Source organism: Elgaria multicarinata, chromosome 6 (genome assembly GCF_023053635.1).
Source record: "Elgaria multicarinata webbii isolate HBS135686 ecotype San Diego chromosome 6, rElgMul1.1.pri, whole genome shotgun sequence".
Lineage (NCBI taxonomy): Eukaryota > Metazoa > Chordata > Lepidosauria > Squamata > Anguidae > Elgaria > Elgaria multicarinata.
The window spans coordinates 94,021,225-94,042,177 of NC_086176.1; the positions used below are offsets into that span (position 1 = coordinate 94,021,225).

Genomic DNA, 20,953 nt, shown 5'->3' on the forward strand with positions numbered 1-20,953 from the left:
GGGGCTGGATCCGCCCCCACCCTCTTCCTGCTGAAAGGCAACCAATCATCTGTCACCTTCTACCAGGAACCTCCCCCAGATTGGACCCAGAGCGATGTCAGATGGCAGAAGAGCCATATTGACTTCACTCCCATTGAAAAAGGCGGGTTAAGTGTCATGTTTCCCAAGAACTCACACCATATTGGGAGACAATAAAGAGGTCTGCAATAAACATCTCTTTCCACCTGAAGACAGTCTAATCACTCTCATTTCTGGGCACTCATGGATTTTCGCGGGCCCTCCTCATGATGCCATCTGCTTCCTGTGCGTCACCTACTCCATCTTTTTGTGCTCAGGTGCATCTGATAAACATTTCACCATGCCACCCTCACCTAAATAAGAGCTCTGATTTCTGTCTTGCAGAACCTTTTCAAATGCTTCATACGGAAATATGGTGTCTTGTTTTTCTGTCTCCCGGACCACGGTCCCAGTCCATTCATAGGCTCCAACTGCACCCAACATCAGAACTTTCTTAGGAGAAAACAAAATCGAGGCAAACAGGAAATTAAAATATACTCAGGCTTTCATTTGTTAGTGATTGTTAATGACACAAGAGACAACGTGACAAAGGTGAATGAATCCTGGTGAATGAGATCATCTCTCATTCCTCCATACATTCCTACAGCAACAGAACTCCCACTCTCCCATCAGCCCCAGCCAGCATGGGAGTTGTAATCCAACACTTTTATCTATTTATTATTTAAGCGGGCTTTAATATACCTCCTAGTTCAGCACTTCTATTATTTTGTGATTCTGTGGCCTAAAGATTCCTTCTTTGTGTCAAAAGTATAACCATGCATGTATTACATTTACCATTATAAAATATATACTACTACTACAATTTATTTCTTACCCGCCTCTCCCTCTGGATTGAGGTGGGGAACAACATTGAATACAAAAATATAAAATACATAAAACTGATTAAAAACATAAAACTAATACATTATTAAAATCTCAAAATCTTTAAGATGTTTTAAAATTTGACTGGGTAGGCCTGATACAACTTTGTATAGGTTGCGATAGCCCTGACAGAGTTGGACACGTTGTGTCTACCCCATCCTAGTGAAGCCATGCCCACTGGCACCCCTAGGTGCAGCCACTGCCATGGGGCATCCCTATAGACCCCTGAGAGAGGGATCTGTATACTGTCATTCTCCTGAGGTGGGGCTGCCCCACAGCAAGGTGTGGAAGGGACAGGCCTATAACTCTGTCCCTCAGCCTGCTCATATCCCCAAACTGTATGGGCTACAAAGCTGTGTGGAGTCTGCCCCTAGTGGCTGAAGTTATTGCTACAGACTTCACATGGACACATTTAAAATAATTTAAATAAATTAATGTGCTTTAAAAACAAAATAAACCCAAAGTACACCCTCCAAGGTCCTATAGTGTGCATGCCAAGTTTTAGGTGTCTAGATTTCATGCTCTTGGTGCTATGGTGCTGGTGGATAGATGGACAGATACACACATGCACAAACACACACACACATACACACAAATCCTCTTTTATTATTATCGATAATAGTGTAGTATTAACATACTCTAGTTAGTAATATAAGCCAACATTATATCAAGTTACAAAGTATCCGTTACCTTTTTCTGTGAGTAAGAAGCACTGAAACCCACTTGTGACATTTCCATCTCAAATAAATCGCCTTGAGCAGTGCCTGGTGGGGAATAAAATCAAGTCATTGTTCACAAAACCATCCCAGTTACCAAAATGCTATTCAGAAGGAGCTGCAGTGATTTCAGTGGGTCTGGCTTTCAAATCAGGACTCGGATCAAAAAGCTTTTTACAGAGGGACTTGCTAGACCAGGGGTTAGCCCAGGCTAACACCTGGGCTTGTCCCTGTGCGTCCAGATGATGCCTGGGCCCGGGGTATCTGGCTACAGTTGTAGCCCGGTATTTCCCGCAGTCTCAGGCTGAGGCCAAGACTGCGAGCGTGTAACCCGTTCTGCTGCTTTTTCCGGTTACCGCAATTACACGTGAGTAGCCGGGAAAAGCAGCGGACAGGGCACAGTGCTCCGCAGGGGAAAGGTGGTGGAAAAGATCGGAGCCAGGGGGAGATGGGGGGGGGAAGATCGGAGATGGGGGGGAGATGCGCATCTGTCCTCTTTAAAATGAAAAAAAAATGGCGGATGCGATGGGGCTTTTGTGCAGCCCATCACGTCTGACGTGTGGAAAGAAGCGACAGCCCATGCTATTTCTAGCGCAGGCTGGCCACTCCTCACCACTGGATTATGCAGTAGGTCTAGCAAGGCCCTGGCATGCCATATCGCAAGCTCAATCTTCTACAAAATCACTCACCAACAATCATGGGGTGAAGGTGCTCTTCACCTTGGTGAGTAGGAATAACCAGGAGCCAGATGACTATGTATCACAGGGGCAGGTAAATCTATGCACCCCACAGCTGCCAGAAAACAAAGTGGGTTTTTTTAAATGGCATCTGTAGTGGCAATAGAATGCCAAGAGGGTCAAAATCAACTTGTTTACAAGCTAATTTTGACCCTTTGTGTTATTCTGTAGCTGCTACAAATGTTTTTCCCCACTTCCAAAATGGTTTTTTTCTGTACTAATTTGGGGGCTGCAACTAGAAGATGTGGGGGCTGCATTAATATAATATTTAAACATCATGGTGTCATAGGCCTAATCTACACCAAGAAGGATATTCCACTATGAAAGCAGTATAAAAATGGCAGGAGCCACACTACTGTTTTATTGCGGTATTGAAGTGCACTGACAACTGTTGGGGCCCATTGACACATACCATATACCACTTTCATAGTGCTATATCCTGCTTGGTGTGGCTCCTGCCTCTTATATACCACTTTCACGGCACTATATCCTGATGGTGTAGATTAGGCTGTAGTCCATTACGGACCAGGGAAATCCTGTGTGAACAAATGCTTTTTCAAGAGGTGTTTGAAGCTTGCCACAATTTCTGCTTCTCAAACAACAGATGGGAGAGTGTTACAGAGGGTGGATGCCATTTATAAAGATGCCTCTGGTGTGCTCTTATCTGTGCTGTTAGCACAGCAGCAGGCGATGGACGGAGATTGGTTGCAGGGACTGCCCAAGACATAGAATCATAGAATCATAGAATAGCAGAGTTGGAAGGGGCCTACAAGGCCATCGAGTCCAACCCCCTGCTCAATGCAGGAATCCACCCTAAAGCATCCCCGACAGATGGTTGTCCAGCTGCCTCTTGAAGGCCTCTAGTGTGGGAGAGCCCACAACCTCCCTAGGTAACTGATTCCATTGTCGCACTGCTCTAACAGTCAGGAAGTTTTTCCTGATGTCCAGCTGGAATCTGGCTTCCTTTAACTTGAGCCCGTTATTCCGTGTCCTGCACTTTGGGAGAATCGAGAAGAGATCCTGGCCCTCCTCTGTGTGACAACCTTTTAAGTATTTGAAGAGTGCTATCATGCTATCATTTTGCCATCTGAAGCAAAAAATAAGATGGCGCCCTCTTGCATTCCATATACAAAAGCTAACTGGACTGGCAGCTGATTTTTTAAAATTATTATTCAAATGCCAGTCCACTGCACTTGAAGGTAGCAGAGTAGGTTAGGGGGTACATGGCAGGCTACACAGCTTTCTCCTCCTAACACCTTGCTGCTCTCTCCCAGTGTCTTCTGCCTGAAGCAACCACCTCATTCTGCCTAACGATAGGACTGGCCCAAGTTGGCTGTGCCAAAGGTTGCATTACAACAGCTGGATTAGGTTGCCAGACCACAGTCTGCTGCTGTGTAGAAAAAAAGAATAGATTTTCTTCTGTAGTGGTACTAAAAACTGATTTTTTCTAGATAGTGCTCCAACATAAATGAAACCCTGTGCTTGAGGAATTAATTTGGGAAACATAAGTCTTAGACTTTCTTGAGCACATGGTACATCCTGCATGGTTTTTAGATCTTCATTTTAAGGATGTGTGTACATCCCTTGAGTAATTGCCTTTTCATCTACTGGGATCCATCATTTTTCTAAGGAATTCTCAATTCACCACCACCACCCACACCTGCCACCACAAGGTTTTGCCTTTGCCAGCTTATAAGGTAAATGTCAAAATTTGGTGGTTACATTTTTATTCATTCGTAATGAAGCTTAACTAGAATGTATAAACAAAATGAACGATATACACATTATAATACTATTTCAGTCATGATAGGAAAACAGGGATATCCCATTGAAACACAGTGGCCTAATCTACACGAAGCAGGGTATTTCATAGTATGAAAGTGATTTATAAAAGTGATATGAAAGTGATTTATAAAAGGCAGGAGCCATACTACTGCTTTATAGCGGTACTGAAGTGCACTGACAACTGTTGGGGCCCATTGACACATACCATATGCCGCTTTTATAGTGCTATATCCTGCTTGATGTAGATTAGTCCTTTATTACACAAATGGGGAATGTTGTTGGACCTCATCTCCCTTGACTACGCTGGCTAGGACTGATGGGAGTTGTAGTTTAGCCACATCTGGCCCATACATTCTCCTCCCCTGCTTTATTTATTACCTTCTATGCTGAAAATCCGTTCTCCCAGTGTTCCTGCTTCTTCTAAAAGTGCAGCCTCAGAGGACACGTTAAAGAAATATTTTTCTATGGGAATGCTAGCAATTCCTTTGATTTCTGTGATTAAATTTTTAGTATCTTGTTCATTTCTAATTAAATATCCTAATACCTAGAGGGAAAAATGAAGAAAGAAAAGCCATTCTTATTTTAATAAGAAACATACAGAAATATCTCTATTTGCAAGGAACATAAAACGATTCTGCATTTGTTACACAATATTCCTGTTCCCCCCTATTTCTTTACACAATTCAACTTCTTAAAATCTTTGGTTATGGCAGACAAAGATAAAAAAATAAGTCCACTTGCTTCCCTTGCCAAAGATGGTAACCCAGTAGTGAGAGTGGAAGGTACATGCAATTGGAAGAAAGTGAGCTTTTAAAAGGGAGGGATTGCCTTTCCCTTGTAATATCCTCTTACTACTCCCATACTTGTACTGTGTACCTCACTGCTAAGATCATATCAAATAGGATGGCAAATACGTTTCCACATCACTTCTGTTCTCAAATCAAATTTTTATTAAGGCAACCCAGCATGGGTTTTAGCCAGATACAAGAGTCACGATATACAAACATTACATTACATTACAGCATTGTATTAAACTTCAAATATTGAACTTTTACATATAAAACATCATATATAGTGCTGGGATTTTTGCCAGCAATCTTAGTTATTATCAGGGGACACTAAGGCCGTAGCTAGACCTAAGGTTTATCCCAGGATTGTCCTGGGGGTCAAACCTGTTCATCTAAGTGCCACACAGGCCATCCAGCACTCAGGCAGGGATGAACCCGGGATGATCCTGGGATAAACCTTAGGTCTAGCTATGGCCTAAGTCTTTCCTAATTTTTGCTGCTTTCACTGCAAAGCAAGCCAGGTTTAACAAGATGGATTTCGCAGTGTTTGTAAATAGCCAATTTTATCCAGATCTGTATAATGAGTAATTGAAACCAGAAATCTCGCTAGATGTTTATCCCTAGGGGTGTTGTATAGCTTACAGTATAGAACATAATGAACTGTATCCTCTACTGCTTGGTCACCACAAATACATAAACGTTGTTCTCTGGGGATGTTTTTGAATCTCCCCTCTCTAAAGTTGGATGGCATTGTCTGGAATCGCAGGCTAGTAAGCGCTTTGCGAAGGCCAGGGGTGGTAATTTCTGTCAGATATTTTTCTTCCCTATGGGTTAATTTTATGAGCCGAAAGCTATCGGAAAATCTAGAGACTTTAATTGCAGCCATGTCTATTTTACAAAAATAGCTCTGCAGTGCTTGTCTTATTGCATCATGTTGATGTTGTACGTCTGCACCCGAAATTACTTTGGGATCGAGGCCAAAGTTTCTTAGTCTGATTTCGCATCGGTCTATCCAGTTATTTCTGAAGGGAGAAATTTTCTGTTCATTTATACAGAGGCTTAATAATAATTTATCGGATGTTGTATTCTAAGATAATAGAAAAACATAGTCTTCCAAATATAGTATGCTCTAGGCAATACCCCAAGTTCCGCCCTTGTATAGCAGGTGGGAGTTCCTGGTGGGAGACCTAGCAGTGTCCTTATGAAGTTATTTTGGACAACCTCAAGTGGGCGTACATTCGTGCCCCCCCATATTTCAGCACCGTATGTTATTTGGGGTACCACTTTCTCTATAAATACTCTACTAGCCGGGGCTACCAGCTGACCACCTCTAACCTTAGCAAATCTTAACACAGTACGCGTTGATTTTTGTGCTTTCAGCTTTGTTGCCGCCAAATGACTGGACCACAAGTCATTTTGCTTGAAGCAAATACCTAGATAATTAAATTGGATGGTTTGTTCCAGAGGATGACCATTTAGCATCCATTTATGTTTAGGGGGGCGAGCTCCGAATACCATTACTTTAGTTTTTAAATAGTTTATACACAGATGTTCCTTCCTGCAGGCCTCCCCAAAAGCTTTAAGCATTCTTCTCATTCCTATTAAATTTTGTGATAATAACACCATATCATCCGCATACATCAGTATGTTCAGTTTTCTCAAACCAACGGCTATAGGAAAGTTTGAATTACCAGACAGATAACCAATAATATCATTTACGTATATATTAAACAGGATAGGTGCTAATAGGCAACCCTGACTAACCCCTATAGATGTTTTAACTTCCTTCGACAGTTGTCCTCCACTTCCAGCTCTAACTTGGATGGTCGTATTTGTATATAGGTTTTTTTTATCAAAATCAGAAGACACCTATCCATCCCAAGATGCCATAACTTGTACCATAATCTTTCCCTATTAATCCTATCAAAAGCTGAGGTTAGGTCTACAAATGTGGCATATAGATTTTTTGTGTGTGCCCAGAGTATTTCTCTCTAAGATGGTTTAGAATGAAGCACTGGTCTATTGGCGATCTGCCACGACAGAAGCCGGCTTGTTCATCTCCTATGATGTTATTTTGAGCAACCCAGTCTTCAACTTTTATTAAGAGTAGCTTAGTATATAGTTTGGAGGCCACATCTAGCAGACTAATGGGTCGTAATTGGCCGGTGATGATTTGTCGCCCTTCTTATAAATTGGTACGACTATACTTTGGGCCCAACCGTTGGGAAATTTACCATGTTGGTTGAACTTCTGTTCTCACTGATGCCCCCTTCAGACATGATTCTGTGTGCACCTTTCCATAAGGTATTTGCTTGCGTAAACCTTTAAACTGTGTTTTCCTGATGTGGTCAGAATCAGTTTGTCACCACTTTATCAGCTGGTGTCGTTACAATTTTGTGGTCAACACAAGCAGATAACTGCAAAGATGGAGCTTCTCCATAGAACAAGGATTAGCATGCCCGGGGGAATTGCACACTTTGTGGAGGCTCCAGAAAATGCACTTTCCCCTCCTTGCTTTCCCCTCACTATTCCAATCGGGCCCTTAAAGGCTTTCTTTCTTTCTTTCTTTCTTTCTTTCTTTCTTTCTTTCTTTCATTTTTATATCGCCCAATAGCTGAAGCTCTCTGGGCAGTTCACAAAAAATAAAACCATAATAAAATAACCAACAGGTTAAAAGCACAAATACAAAATACTTAATGCAAGGCTAGCTTTTAGGGCCCAATTGGAGAAGTGGTTGGGCTGGAAAGCGTGCTTTCCAGAGCCTGCAGAAAGTGTGCAATTCCCCTGGGCATGCTAATGGTGGCTGCCGTTAGCATGGCTGGGGAAAATGCATACTTTCCAGAGGCTCCTGCTCAGGTTGTTGGAGAGGACCATGCAAGCGGGGCAGTGTGAGCCATGCTGGGTCCCTAAATCCTTAACTATGGTTTATCATGTAGTCTCAATGCAGTGAAGGTGGTTTGTTAACCATGCCTTGTGGCTTATTTTTCTCGAACAAGCCACCTTGAGAACCTGGATTGTTCAAGATGGTTAACAAGCCACACTGCATGTTTAATAAGCCACTCTGGCTACGTTCAGACAACACACTAACCAACCCTGCAGAAAACTGCTGCGTTCAGATTAGACATAACAGCGGGGATTCCTCCAGGGGAGTTCATCCAGGGAGCAGGACAAGGAAAGCCAAGTCCTGCCCAGTGGAGGAACCTAAGGAAGAGTCCGGAACTTGACATAAGCATACCTCACAGGAAACTGTTTCCAGAGGCTGTTGTCACTGATCTTTCAATCTCCTTATAATGTATGCATTAAGTAAACAAGGCCAGCTACAATTACAGTCATAGTAATGAAAACCTTACTTACTGCGATGCCAAATCTAGTGATATTGTCCTCATTGCATTTAGTTATGACTTCTTGCAATCTTGATCCATCATGCGATTCACCATCTGTCACAACAACCATGACTTTAGAGGCTGTTGGCCGCCCACCAGCTTCTTTTGAGAAAGCGTTACGTCTGAAATGAACAGCAGGTTCAATTTAGCAGCCACAAATACTGTTTCAAAGCATGTTTTCATTAGTACTTCCACTACCAACAAAGTCGAGCTGGGGAACAGCTCGACTGCAGAATTCTTTGCTGAACACATTGAGCACTTATTGTAGCTTAATATTCCAAGTACTATTCAAATATTGATTTAATTTACCCACACATAAGGTATTTTTTTTGGCAGTGATGGAGCTGTTGTTTCAATGAAAAGAATATCTCTCTTTACTTGTGCATTAGCTTCTGTGGAGGTGCTTTACCTGGCATACTCAATTGCTTCAAACGTATTGGTATATTTTCCTCCCCTCTGTTCAGTTTGTGACATTGCTCTTTCAACATCTTCTTTATCTCGGTATGTATTCAGGTTGAACACTACTCTTGGGTTATTACCATACTCAATTAAGCCTACCTAAAATGAAATTTAAAAAAAACTAATTAAGAAGAAAAAGTACTAAAGTACTAGCTAAAACAATCAGTGTGAAATGTCTACATGGCATACAAGAATTTAAGTTTGCATTGCTAATTCATGCAAAGCAATTTATGTTACCTTTTTTTTATTGGGTTTTCAAAATCAAAATACACCGAATTCAAAAGAAGACTACACACATTAATGCTTATTCCAAATCCCTCCCTATCCCATCCCCACACTTGGCTGATTACAGAGTTTTCCCCCCTACATATTTCATTTTCTTATCCAGGGTGGTATTATAAATTTCCATTTCATTTATTAATCATCTTGCTTTTCAGGAGCCCCACAAATTTCTATAGGCTTTTGCCAAAGTTATTCTGTTTGATTCCTTTTCATGTAGTCTATATATTTTTGCCAGTCCTTCCTAAAAGTGTCTCTTTTCTTTATTCCTTTATGTATTCTTAACTTCTGTGTCAACTTTATTGCTATATTTTGTGAACCGCCCAGAGAGCTCCGGCTGTTGGGCGGTATAGAATTGTAATAAATAAATAAATAAATAAATATCCCGAATTTTCTTTTTCCACAATAATATTGTCAACATCTGAGCTGTCTTACAATATATTACAAAAAAAGTTGTTTAATCCACTCACCTGAGTTTTTGTGGGGCCTATATCTAAACCTTGGACAAATTTTTCAAGAAATGCCCTTACAGCTTCCCAAGGATAAATACTATTTGACTCATCACATACTATCACAACATCAACGGCTGGAGAACATTCTACAAAAGAAAAGGACAGAAGTGCTTGTTTGATATCATTTTTATACTATTATTATTATTATTATTATTATTATTATTATTTAAAAATGATGAGTTAAGGTGGAGGGGAAATGAAGTGAGTTTTGTTCTTTCCGCATGATGAAACCTCATGCAGTTTCTGAAATATTAACATAGATAACTTTTTAAAAGTTCACCAAATGAACTTTTTTGTGAACCGCCCAGAGAGCTTCGGCTATTGGGCGGTATAAAAATGTAATAAATAAATAAATAAATAATAAATAAATAAATGATATGGGAAAAGGGCCACAAGCATGATCAAAAAGTTGCCAAGGACACTATACTAGCTTACAATTACAATGGATATGCCAACTGAAGGAAAGAGTTCCTTAGCAAAAATAATTCACATTTCCTCAACAAAAATAATAATTGTTTGAGTAGCCATAACCCTTCCATATATGGCTAAAATTAAGTGTCAAAAAGCATGTGCCATTGCACTTCTAATTTCATAAATTAAGCATCCATTATATTAAAAGGACTGACTCAGCTAACTTTGAGTGCAACAATTTTATCTCATCTTTAAAGGTTGGTGCATTTTTTTACTGAATTATATTCACAATCATTGCCTTACTTTGCACAGCAGGTGAAAAACTTCTCACGAACTGAAAACTTTGACTGAACTCAGAACAGATTCCTGTTGCGTAGTACTGGCTTCCGCACTGTTGTGCCCATAATGGACCACATGTCTTTGAAACAAAAACACAAAGAAGAAGAATATTCTTTCAAAAATCCACTTTCAAGGCAGGCACCATTCTATCCCCCTCCACTACATTTGATAGACATACTGCTCTGGTTTGCACATAATACAAAGGCCATAGCTAGACCTAAGGTTTATCCCTGGATCGTCCAGGGGTCAAACCTGTTCATCTAGGTGACACACAAGGGATCCAGTGCTCAGGCAGGGGTGAACCCTGGATAATCCCAGGATAAACCTTAGGTCTAGCTGTGGCCTAGGTCACGTTGTGGTTTGTTGAAATCTGGCTTGATGTTGCATCTGAACCCATGCCTCCCTGCCCCCAATAAATAAAAAAATAAAAATACCCACATGTTTTGTTAACCAGTTATCACTAATAGATCATTTGTTGTTGGCTTACAAAGCCTGGCTAGTCTAAACCATGGCTTTTTGTGACGTCTGAAACCAGAAACATGTCTTATCCTTAGCTTATTTCACTATTGTCTGTTTGCTTGTTTGCAAGTCAATGCATGGTTAAATCAACAAACCATGGTTAATGTAAAGCACTGCTTAGCATTTGAAAATGCATCCATTGCACTGGATTATGCATTGTGTGATGTCTCTCTCACTAAAATGGTGGGACACACACACACACACAAATGCCCTGCATGTACCCTAACAAGAAAGTTGTGTATGATTCCAGCAAGTAAAACAGGTGTAGGTTATCGTGGGAGGCCTGGGGTCCATTTTCAAAACATGTGTGTATATTTGTATATTCGTTTTTAATGTTCTGTGTTTTAATCTTTGTAAACCACTCAGAGAGCTTCAGCTATGGGGCAGTATATAAATGCTATTATTATTATTATTATTATTATTATTATTATTATTATTATTAAATACTGTGTTCCCTGTTTCAAACGATAATTGATATCACAGGGGAACAAAATCAAAGCCCTAAAGAAGTATTATCACTATCACTCTGCATGGATATGTCAATCAATGCACTGCTTCTGGATGCAGCAGCCCTTCTGCCCCAAAGAGGGGGGAAATGGAGGCACCTGGCTGTGAGAATAAAAACTCCCAAGTACTCAATAGCCCACAGCTGAGGCACCAGAACAAGAACTGTAGAAAGTATTTTAGAAATTAATCCAAGTCAGTGATTTGGCTTTTAACAATGGTCACATTTCATTAGCTGTCTGGTGTTGGCATGAAGTCAAATCTGAGTGAGGGCCCTGCTTCGTACTCTGAGTATGAAGCTGAGGCACCAGAACAAGAACTGCAGAAAGTATTTTAGAAATTAATCCAAGTTGGTGATTTGGCATTTAACATCATCTTATGGTCTCGATATCACAAGTCGCTTTAAAAGCAAAAAAGGTCACCTGAAAACTTTTTGTTTCAACCTTAGATATATTCTCTTTCAAACTAATTGACTGGACTAGCCAGTAGATGGCAGCGCTCTTGTGAGCTTATGCCATCAACCTCTCTATGACTTCTGTTAACAATATCATTTCATTAGCACCAACCAGCAACAAACATGTTTAGCTCTAGGTATTGGGAGAAGCCGAGCAATTGTTGTAGCTACAGTTTTCTATATCAAATGTACAATTTGGAGTTTAATTATTGAGTTAGGGAGAGCGGGTAGAACTCATGGAAGTCTGACAAGGTGAATGTGTAACATTTAAACAACGTTATTCCTTCGCCCCGCACTATGATGTTTGGACAAAACTGTCCTGCTTTCCTTGGGCAGGAGAATATTCACAGATCACTGGGGCTGCAATTGTACATATTTACAAGGGAGTAAGGATCTTTGCACATGAAAGCGCTTGCTCCAGAGTAGACACATTTGGTACAGCACTGTTACAATACAATCCTTTGCTTGTTAAGTCTGTCAGCACCAACAGGAGGAGAAATATTCCCCAGTTCACACTCTTCTACCCCACCAATTCCCTGCCTATGGCAGATGCTAAGCACCCATTCCTTGCCTGCATGAGATAAGACACCCTCAGCTTTGCTGCAAACTGATTGGATAAATTCCCCTCTTCTCCTCCTTACATAGAATAAAGGAAGATGATTTAATTGTGTCCTGTTGTCTTCAACTTGATCACCTGAGAAAGACCCAACCCAAGAGCGTTTGGAAAACTTATCCTTATGCAGTTTGCATTACGTAGAAAATCTGTTTTATTTTCTTTTATCATTTGTACTTTGCTTTCTTCCTTTCTCAGTTTAATAAAAGCTTTCTAATTTGGATTTGGAGTTTGTCTGCTTACTCGGAACACCATAAGGAATAATCTCCAATGCGCTATGTGCACTGATCTAAGCCTAAGGGAAGCCCTGCATAGCAGCACCTGTAAAACTCAGCTAGCTGTGGGCTCTCTCCTTAGTTTAAACTTTCAACTTCTGAGAGTTCCTCCTATGCAGAAGTCAAAACAGAAAGGATGGTGGCAGAAGATTGCAAGAAAGACGTGAGTGTTGCATACAGGCCCTCTTTGCAGGGTTGGTGTATGGTGTATGTTGTTTATCCATAAGTGTTTTTTAAAAAACAAAAAACACCTGGCAGTAGAGGCAGCAAGAGCTTGGAGAGGGGAGACAGTGTACTCATGTCTAAAAAGTCAGTTGTTCCAGATATGTGCAGCATAGTGCTGAGTGGAGCTCCTTCCCTCTCGGATGATTTTCTGCTGAAGACACATGGAGTTGGCTGTGACTGGTTGGGGGAGAGATTGTGGAATGCAGAGCCATGCTAATAAGACCATCACATAATTTTTATTTCAAAAGGCCATTTTTCATGCCTGGGTTATCTATCTATCTATCTATCTATCTATCTATCTATCTATCTATCTCATAACATAGACCAAAGAGGGAGGCAGGGAAAGAAATGTTAAGAGTTCTAAAAGCCTTCAAAAACTTATAATGTTTTCCTGTCTCAATGCATTAGCAATTTCGTCTTCTGTGGTACTCACATCCTAAAATTTAAATATCTGTATTGCAAAATGCACAACTATTCAATGCATCTGCTTTTTATAATTCCCATAAATGCTGAATTGGAGGTTTGGATGGGCCTCTATATTGGAAGAAACATTTCCCATAATGCAAGGAAGTCATCAGGGACTTGTTTTTGTTGCATCTGCAGCATGTAAACTCAACCTATTGAACGTGCTTTTCAAGACTACACAAACAGCATGCTCTAAAAGGTTTCTCAGGATGTAATTTCAGACTTTATTATCAACAAGCACAGGGAATGCTTCTCAAGAGCTACGAAAGTGAACACAACTTTCACCGTTTGCAGATTTTGTGCACCAGCATTCTATACAACACACACATCAAAAACTGAATTCCACTTTAAAGTTTAGGGGATGGCCTTGAGATACCTCTGCTACGTCTGGCCAGAAATAATAAACACCTAAACAGTGGCAACAGCCAGCAGCCCCAGAAAACAAGATGGCAGTAGCAGATCCTGGGATAGGACTGGGCCTGGTTACAGCTGTGCAGGAGGAGGAAGTGGAGAGAGATGGTGTTTAAATATCAAGATATGGGGAATGTCTACACCAGGTGATATCCCGGGGATCGTCTCGGGACCATCCCTGTGCATCCACATGATGCATAGGGGATCCCGGGAGCAGGGAGGAATGATCCCTCCATTTCCCTTGGTTATTGCCATACACTTTTTTCACAGTTTTTCCAGTGTTCTCAGGATAATCCCGAGGACTGCGGGTGGTATGGCTGCCCATCCTGACTTCTTCCTTCTTTTCCGTGAGTAGTGGGGGGTCATCAGAGGGAAGGAGCCGGGCTCGGGAGAGTCCAGGGTCATCGGGGGAAGGGAGCGGGGTCAGGGCATTTTCTTCTTCTTTTTAAACACTTACTTTTTCACTGGAGTGTAGGTGAACTCTAGCTCCTTCCCTTTTTTTTTTTTTTAAGGTGGGCATGGCATCCTGCTTCCTCCCTGGATGTCACATGCCGCATGTGAACCCAGGGGAAGGATCTGGCAATCAGCATATCGTGAGATCCTCCCCCTCTCCCTCACCCGTGTAGGCATGCCCATGGTTTGTTGTGAGGGAAACCCCTTTGATTAGGAAATTTCTTGGGAAACTGGAGATCAGGAGCATTTACTAGGCTAAAGATATGTACTGGGGCCTCTTAATGAATTCAGCGGTACCAGAACCAAGAAGCCCCCGCTCCGCCCACCCCACAGTACTTACTGACTGCTAGTTTATCCCTGCAAATATTTGCAGCTCAACCTGAGAAAAGCAGTGCTTTTTATGCTAAAAGTTGATCCAGAGGGGACCCAAGGAAAGAATTCTTGCTATATAATACACACACACACACACACACACACACACACACACTTTAAAAGCAAAATTGCTAATGATTACAAATTGTTTACCCCATAACCCATTTTCATAAGCAACCTACTGTATTGAATTAGTGTTACCTACTCACTATTCACATAGATAAGTATAGAAAAGGTTACAGTTATGTCACTGTCTGGAATGAACTACAGCAATCATGTTTTTATTACTCATATGGTCAGCACTTACCAAAAACCCTCCAGTTATTGAGTTTCTTACTAGAGTTAATCCTAGATTCATATCCTCCTTTATCTCAGTAACATTTGGGATGCTTGCAAAAGCTGAAAAGACACAATACAATATATATTCAAGCAGTTCTTCAAGGTGCTGGTTTAAACATACAAATCCTAAACAGCTTGAACCCTGGCCTGCATATCTCCCCAGTATCCCATTTCATCTCCTAAAATGAAATAAATGTGCCCTCTTAATAAGCATCATACATGAAGCATCTGAAAAACTGTTTGTTGTAAGTATTCTACATTCACAGAGTTACTTTTCCCTGGATACACAGCTGAGGACGTTATTTGGGGAGCAACATGGTGTGCCATTTAGGCTCCACTTCTGGCAGGAAAATATTTTGGGGCAGCATGGGATGCTACCAAAATCCTCAGGCCAAATGACCACCATCATGACTGCTGGACATTGAAACCTTATTCTCCATGAATTTGTCTAAACCTCTTTTAAAGTCATCCAGCTTGATGTATATCACTACAACTTGTGGTAACAAATTCCACAAATTCCATTTGTGCTGTGTGAAGAAATCCTTCCATTTATCTTTCCTGAATCTCCCACCAGTTTCATGGGATGACCTCAGGTTCTAGTATTATGAGAGAGGGGGAAAATGTCTCCCTATTAACATTCTCCACACCATGCATAACTTTGTACACTTTTATCATGTCTCCCCTAATTCTCCTTTTTTCCTAAACTAGGTGTCCTAGGTGTTGTAATCTTTCCTCATAAGGGAGTTATTCCAGCCCCTTAATCATATTAGTTGCCCTTTTCTGCACCTTTTCTAATTCTACAATATGCGTTTTGAGGTGCAATGGTCAGAAATATATACAGAATTCCAGATTCTGGCACTGCCACATGAGGAGAGAGGACATAGCATGACACTCCCCAACCAAGAAATAATCCATAATTATTTTTGGGTTGCCTAGCACTAGACCCAGGTTAGTCTTGAATTTTACCCATCCAAACCCCAAAAGTATATTACTTTTCCTGAAGAAAATTAAAGGGGTGCCCATATAAGGGTTTAAACTTTTGGTATCCCCCCCCCAATTCCAAATGTTGACCCACTTAAAAGTCAGATCAAAGCGTCCTAACAAATTTACATAATTAAACCATTTGAATTTTTTGTCTCTTGCACTGTGCTCTCTGCCTTAACTAACATCCAGTCAGCTACATAAAAAATTAACCTTTGCAGAGAGCCAGTATGATACAGCAGTGAAGAAATCAGGACTGGAGAGTATGTATTTAATGTTTCAACTTACTTTGCAAATTCATTTTTGAACATGTGGTTTTCTGTTGATTAACTGGACACTTATAGATGTCCCCCATTCTATTTTTAGGATATCCACTCCAGGGTGAAGCAACCAGCAACCTGAAAGACAGACAAACATAACATTATGAAAGGTTCAGTCACCTCAGTTGGAAGATTCCATTCTTAATCCAATAACTGAAGATAGGGCCTTACAATACTATATTATTGACTTTAAAAGTTGTTTCTTTGGACTGTATAAAGCTGCCTCTCCTCAATACCAGCAACTTGTGAGGAGTTTTAAGGAGAACTAGAGTTCAGCTGTGGTCCAAAAATTAAGATAATCTCTTCAGCCATTGGAGAATCATTGGCAAGAAGGCGAGAAGAGAAGCAGCAGTATTGGATGAAATTTATTCCATGGAATAGAATAGACAAGGTTGTACATTTCTCTGTAGTCATCTGAATATTGATTATTATTTTTTATCAAGGTCCTGCAGTCGGCTTACCTAAAATATACACAAAAAATAATACACTAGCCAAGCCAAGGGTCCATAAACAAACAAAGACCCTAAAGTGAGACCTGCAAGCTGAGCACCTTTCTTCTCTTTCTGCCATTCATATATTCCTAACAATGAATGTAGGGTATAAATTTGAGAAATAAATAGCAGTGCAATACAGACTCCGAAGCTAGCTTGCAGGAGTGTGTTAGATTAGGTGCAAGGGCTCCCTGTATATGTGTGTGTGTGTATGTGTGAGTGAGAGAGAGAGAGGGAAAGAGAGAGAGAGAGAGAGTCTCTGTCCATGGAAGGCTACCGCCAGCAGCACTCCTCAAAACAAGCAATTTGGGGGGCACATCACCAGCGGCTTTGGATCCACTGGGCTCCTCATTTACATCAGGCTAGAGCTGGTATTGTGAAATTGCAATGGGGATGGAGGGAATTAAGAAAACCTCTACAACAATGGGGGTAAAAAAGAACCCCACCACCAGCAGCAGCTTCTGCCTGGGCCAGCATGAGCAAGCAGGGCTTGGGATGCAATGGTGGATCTGCTACTTTTCCATTTAGGATTGCTTTGTAAGTCTGTTCTCAATAACGTTGTTCCCGATTCTGTTCTTCTCCTCTTCTCCTACTCCTATTTAAGAGTTTAGAATATGGCTCCACATAGATTCTTAGCAACAGGATTAGATTCTTAGTTGGCAGAATTTACAGGTTTCAGATGTTTGATTCATACGGTGATTATGCCACACCTTTGCAGAACACAAAGGCTGCAATCCTGCAGCCAGGAGGTGTACACATTCCACTCAGCAAGCCAGTGCAGCTCTGATAATCACAAAGGAGAAGGCAGCATGGGCTCCAGCTGCCCAGCCACAGAATCCCAAAGTGTCTTCTTTGTTTTGCCATACTCTGTAGCTTGCAAAAACAGCGAAGGTTAGTGCCAAAAGAAGGGTGTGCTGTGGAGGTGAAACAAGCCTGAGTTGCCACTTGATTCAGCAGTGCCCAGTGCAACTCAGAGGCAAATCAAATGGCCTGTTGTTGAAGAAGCCAGAGCAACATGTGGCCTATGCTAGTCACTACTGGATGTTATAACACCCATGAACACAGGAAGAGCCATGCTGGATCAGACCAAGGGTCCATTTAGTCCAGCGTTCTGTTCACACATTGGCCAAACAGGTAACCCACAAGCAGGTCAGGAGTGCAACAGCATCCCCCTGCTCATGTTCCCCAGCAACTGGTGAACATAAGCATACTGTCTCTGATACTGAAGGTAGCATATAGCCATCAGGACTAGTAGCCACTGATAGCCTTCTCCCCCAGGAATTTATCCAACCCCTTTTTAAAACCATCCAAACTGGTGGCCATCAATAGATCTTGTGGTAGCGCATTCTAGAGTTTAATGATGTGCTGTGTGTAGAAGTATTTCCTTTTATCTTTCCTGAATCTCCCACCCATCAGCTTCATGGGATGCCCCCAGGTTCTAGTATTACGAGAGAGAGTTCTGAAGTTATCAGTATCCCAATGAAACATCTTATATCGTTAAAGCTGGCGTATGTGTCTGCCATCATGCAGAAAGTGAAGATATTTAGGGAAATGAAGGGTGGGTGAGCAGCATGTGTGGGCAGGGAAATGAAGCCATTGTGGCTGCTTTTCCCTGCTGATTGTCCAAACCTGGCCGAAGTGTCCCTGCGTTTTATGTACAATTACTAAAATGCACGCAAACTTCAGCATCCATTTAGAGAATAGCTTGCCTTTTTCCACACAGGGGAAACATCCCAAATATATTCAGCATATTATGCTAACTTTGTCACATAAATGATATAATTAAATGTCTGGAGTCTTTCTATAATGATGGGTTCCGTCTGTGGGAGGCAGCTGCAGTATATTATTTGTGCAGTCAACCAAAGTGAAAATAGCCAAGAACAGCCCACATAAATAATAAAATAACCATTTTGTTGCCTATTAGGTTGTTTGTGATTTAGTGCCTTATTCCTTTCCACCACTGCCCACTTGCTGTGTTTCCCGGCACTTTGCACACATCGTTATTTGCAGGGGACAGCAAGGCACACACTCTACTCAACACTATGGATATATGGCATTTGTTGGGTGTTCATGCTTTTAAGCATAAGCCCCATGTATATGTTAATTAAATGTAGAATGGGAATTTCTACATGTTTACTTTGTGATCTAATTCCTATGAACTGCCTATTCTGCTTGCACAATACGGTGACTAAAACAAAGACTACTGTAGAGAACTATTAGTCAGCTTTCTAAACATCCTCCCAATGAATATTCTTGCAAAGGGTCTAATGTTTAGGAAGTCAAAAGCTCTACAGACACAATAACTAACACACAGCAGACTGTGGGAGGAATGAGATCAAAGAGTTATTTCTGAAATATGCGTTATCTGTGAAAACCATATTATGACGCAACTCAGAAACAGAAATGGGTGCAGCCCAAAGTCAATGTTGAGTCTTTTGTGTAAACATTAGGAAGAACTTCCTGTAGTACGAGCTGTTCAACAATGGAACAGATTGTCTTGGAATGCAGTGAACTCTCCTTCTTTTGAGGTTTTTAAGCAAGGCTGGATGACCGCCTATCAGGGATGCTGTAGGAGTAAATTTCCCGAATCAGCAGTTTGAATAGATGACCTTTGAGGTCCCTTCCATCTCTGTGATTCTAAATCATTTGCAATCTAGAGTTTTTAACACTCTGTTGTTGTTTTTAAAGAAGAAAATTGACCAAGGAATTAATTAGCAAACCAAAATGAAACACTGTGAATCAAGTAAATTTCTACCACCAAGTAGGGTACAATCAGAAAACAATGACTGGATAAACAAAAGCAGACACTTAACAAGGTTATCTTATGGCATGTCTACACCATAGGGTGTAGAGGGAGGGAGGTGGGAGGATCACAGACTTCCCGGCTTCTGCAATCCTCCCCCAGCATCTTGATGGCTGCGCGATGTCCCGGAAAGGACATCGTGGCTGCCATTTTTTATCCAAAGAGGGAGAAGGAGCACAACTGCATTCCTCTGCAAAAGGTAACAGAAACAAAACCCGAACTTGCTCCCCAACCCCCATGGGCACAGACTGCCCTCATGCAGCTCCATGCCCATTTTAAGTGCCCCACAAGAAGGGATGACCTGGGAGCAATGGCCACACAGCCTGCACTTGGCGAGATGGTCCCAGGACTGTGGAAAAATCGGGTTTTCCATGGTTCCATACATCCCGGGGAAAGTCCCTGGTCGTCCCGGGTTCTCCCTGGGATCCCTTGTGTGTCATCTGGATGTACAGAGAGTACCCTGGGATATAGGGCTGGTGTAGAAATGCCCTCAGAACACAATCCAAGGCATATTTAGCCAGAAAAATCCCTACAACTCACAGCATTCCCCAGCCAATGTTGCCTGGGGAATGCTGGGAGTTGTAGGACTTTTTTTCTGTCTAAACATGCATAGGATTACACCCTCAGAAGCTTTAATTCAAAAGTTATTGTGCTGGAAGACAACATGAAATGCCAGTCATCAATATAGTGTTTCTTAAAAAGACAATGTGAAATGTCAGTCATTAAAATATTGTTCTTAAAAAGACAACATGAAATCTCAGTCATCACCAGGGGCAACAGTTTTAGTGGACTTTATAACAAAACACTCTTCCTAAATGCTACAAGTGGTCTGTTTTTGGGCTCATGGAGGGAGCAATCCTATGGCTGCTAGACAGAGTCTGGGAGAGCCATAGGGTAACTCATATCTGAATCCAAAGTCAGGGACTGTGCTCCAACAGCAGATCCAGGAATCTGCATTCCCTGCCCTCTTTCTACCAGCTGCCTCTCTGAACTCACAAAGGTTACCTTGGAGAGAAGGCAAAGGGGGTATGCTGGTGGGCAGGGATGGGAAAGGACTGGGGAAGGAAGGGTATGATATATCCTGAGGCCTTCCCAGCCTCCTTCCCATCTGCTCTGATGCACCCCAGCTAGATGGGCAAAAAGGCCTGTCTAGCCAAAATGCAGAGTGTGAGGAACACAGAGGGAAGGTGATCAGAGGCTTATCGGCATCACCATAGGATTGCACCCTAAATCAATTATGCCATGTTTATATAAGTGACTGAGGAGCTTGCTCATTCACTGCAAGATGGCAGAGCAAGATTCTTTTTGGTCTCCTCCATACAGCAGCTTCCTAATCGCCCCCGAAAGGTTGCAGTTCTCTACATAGTTAGCTGGGAATAA

At 41.6% G+C, this 20,953-nt stretch overlaps 1 protein-coding gene across 2 annotated transcripts in view; it reads right to left on the minus strand.

Annotated features, from left to right (window-relative positions):
- The window catches only part of ITGA2 (integrin subunit alpha 2), a 74,566-nt gene that overhangs the window by 30,331 nt on the left and 23,282 nt on the right, over positions 1–20,953 (minus strand). For both annotated transcript variants that reach the window (XM_063128084.1, XM_063128085.1), the window contains 9 exons: positions 16,248–16,357; positions 14,947–15,038; positions 10,313–10,427; positions 9,557–9,684; positions 8,758–8,906; positions 8,320–8,470; positions 4,556–4,721; positions 1,630–1,703; positions 372–510 (listed from right to left, as the gene is read on the minus strand). In XM_063128084.1, coding sequence (XP_062984154.1) covers positions 372–510; positions 1,630–1,703; positions 4,556–4,721; positions 8,320–8,470; positions 8,758–8,906; positions 9,557–9,684; positions 10,313–10,427; positions 14,947–15,038; positions 16,248–16,357 — 1,124 coding nt within the window. The remainder of the gene's footprint in view (positions 1–371; positions 511–1,629; positions 1,704–4,555; positions 4,722–8,319; positions 8,471–8,757; positions 8,907–9,556; positions 9,685–10,312; positions 10,428–14,946; positions 15,039–16,247; positions 16,358–20,953) is intronic.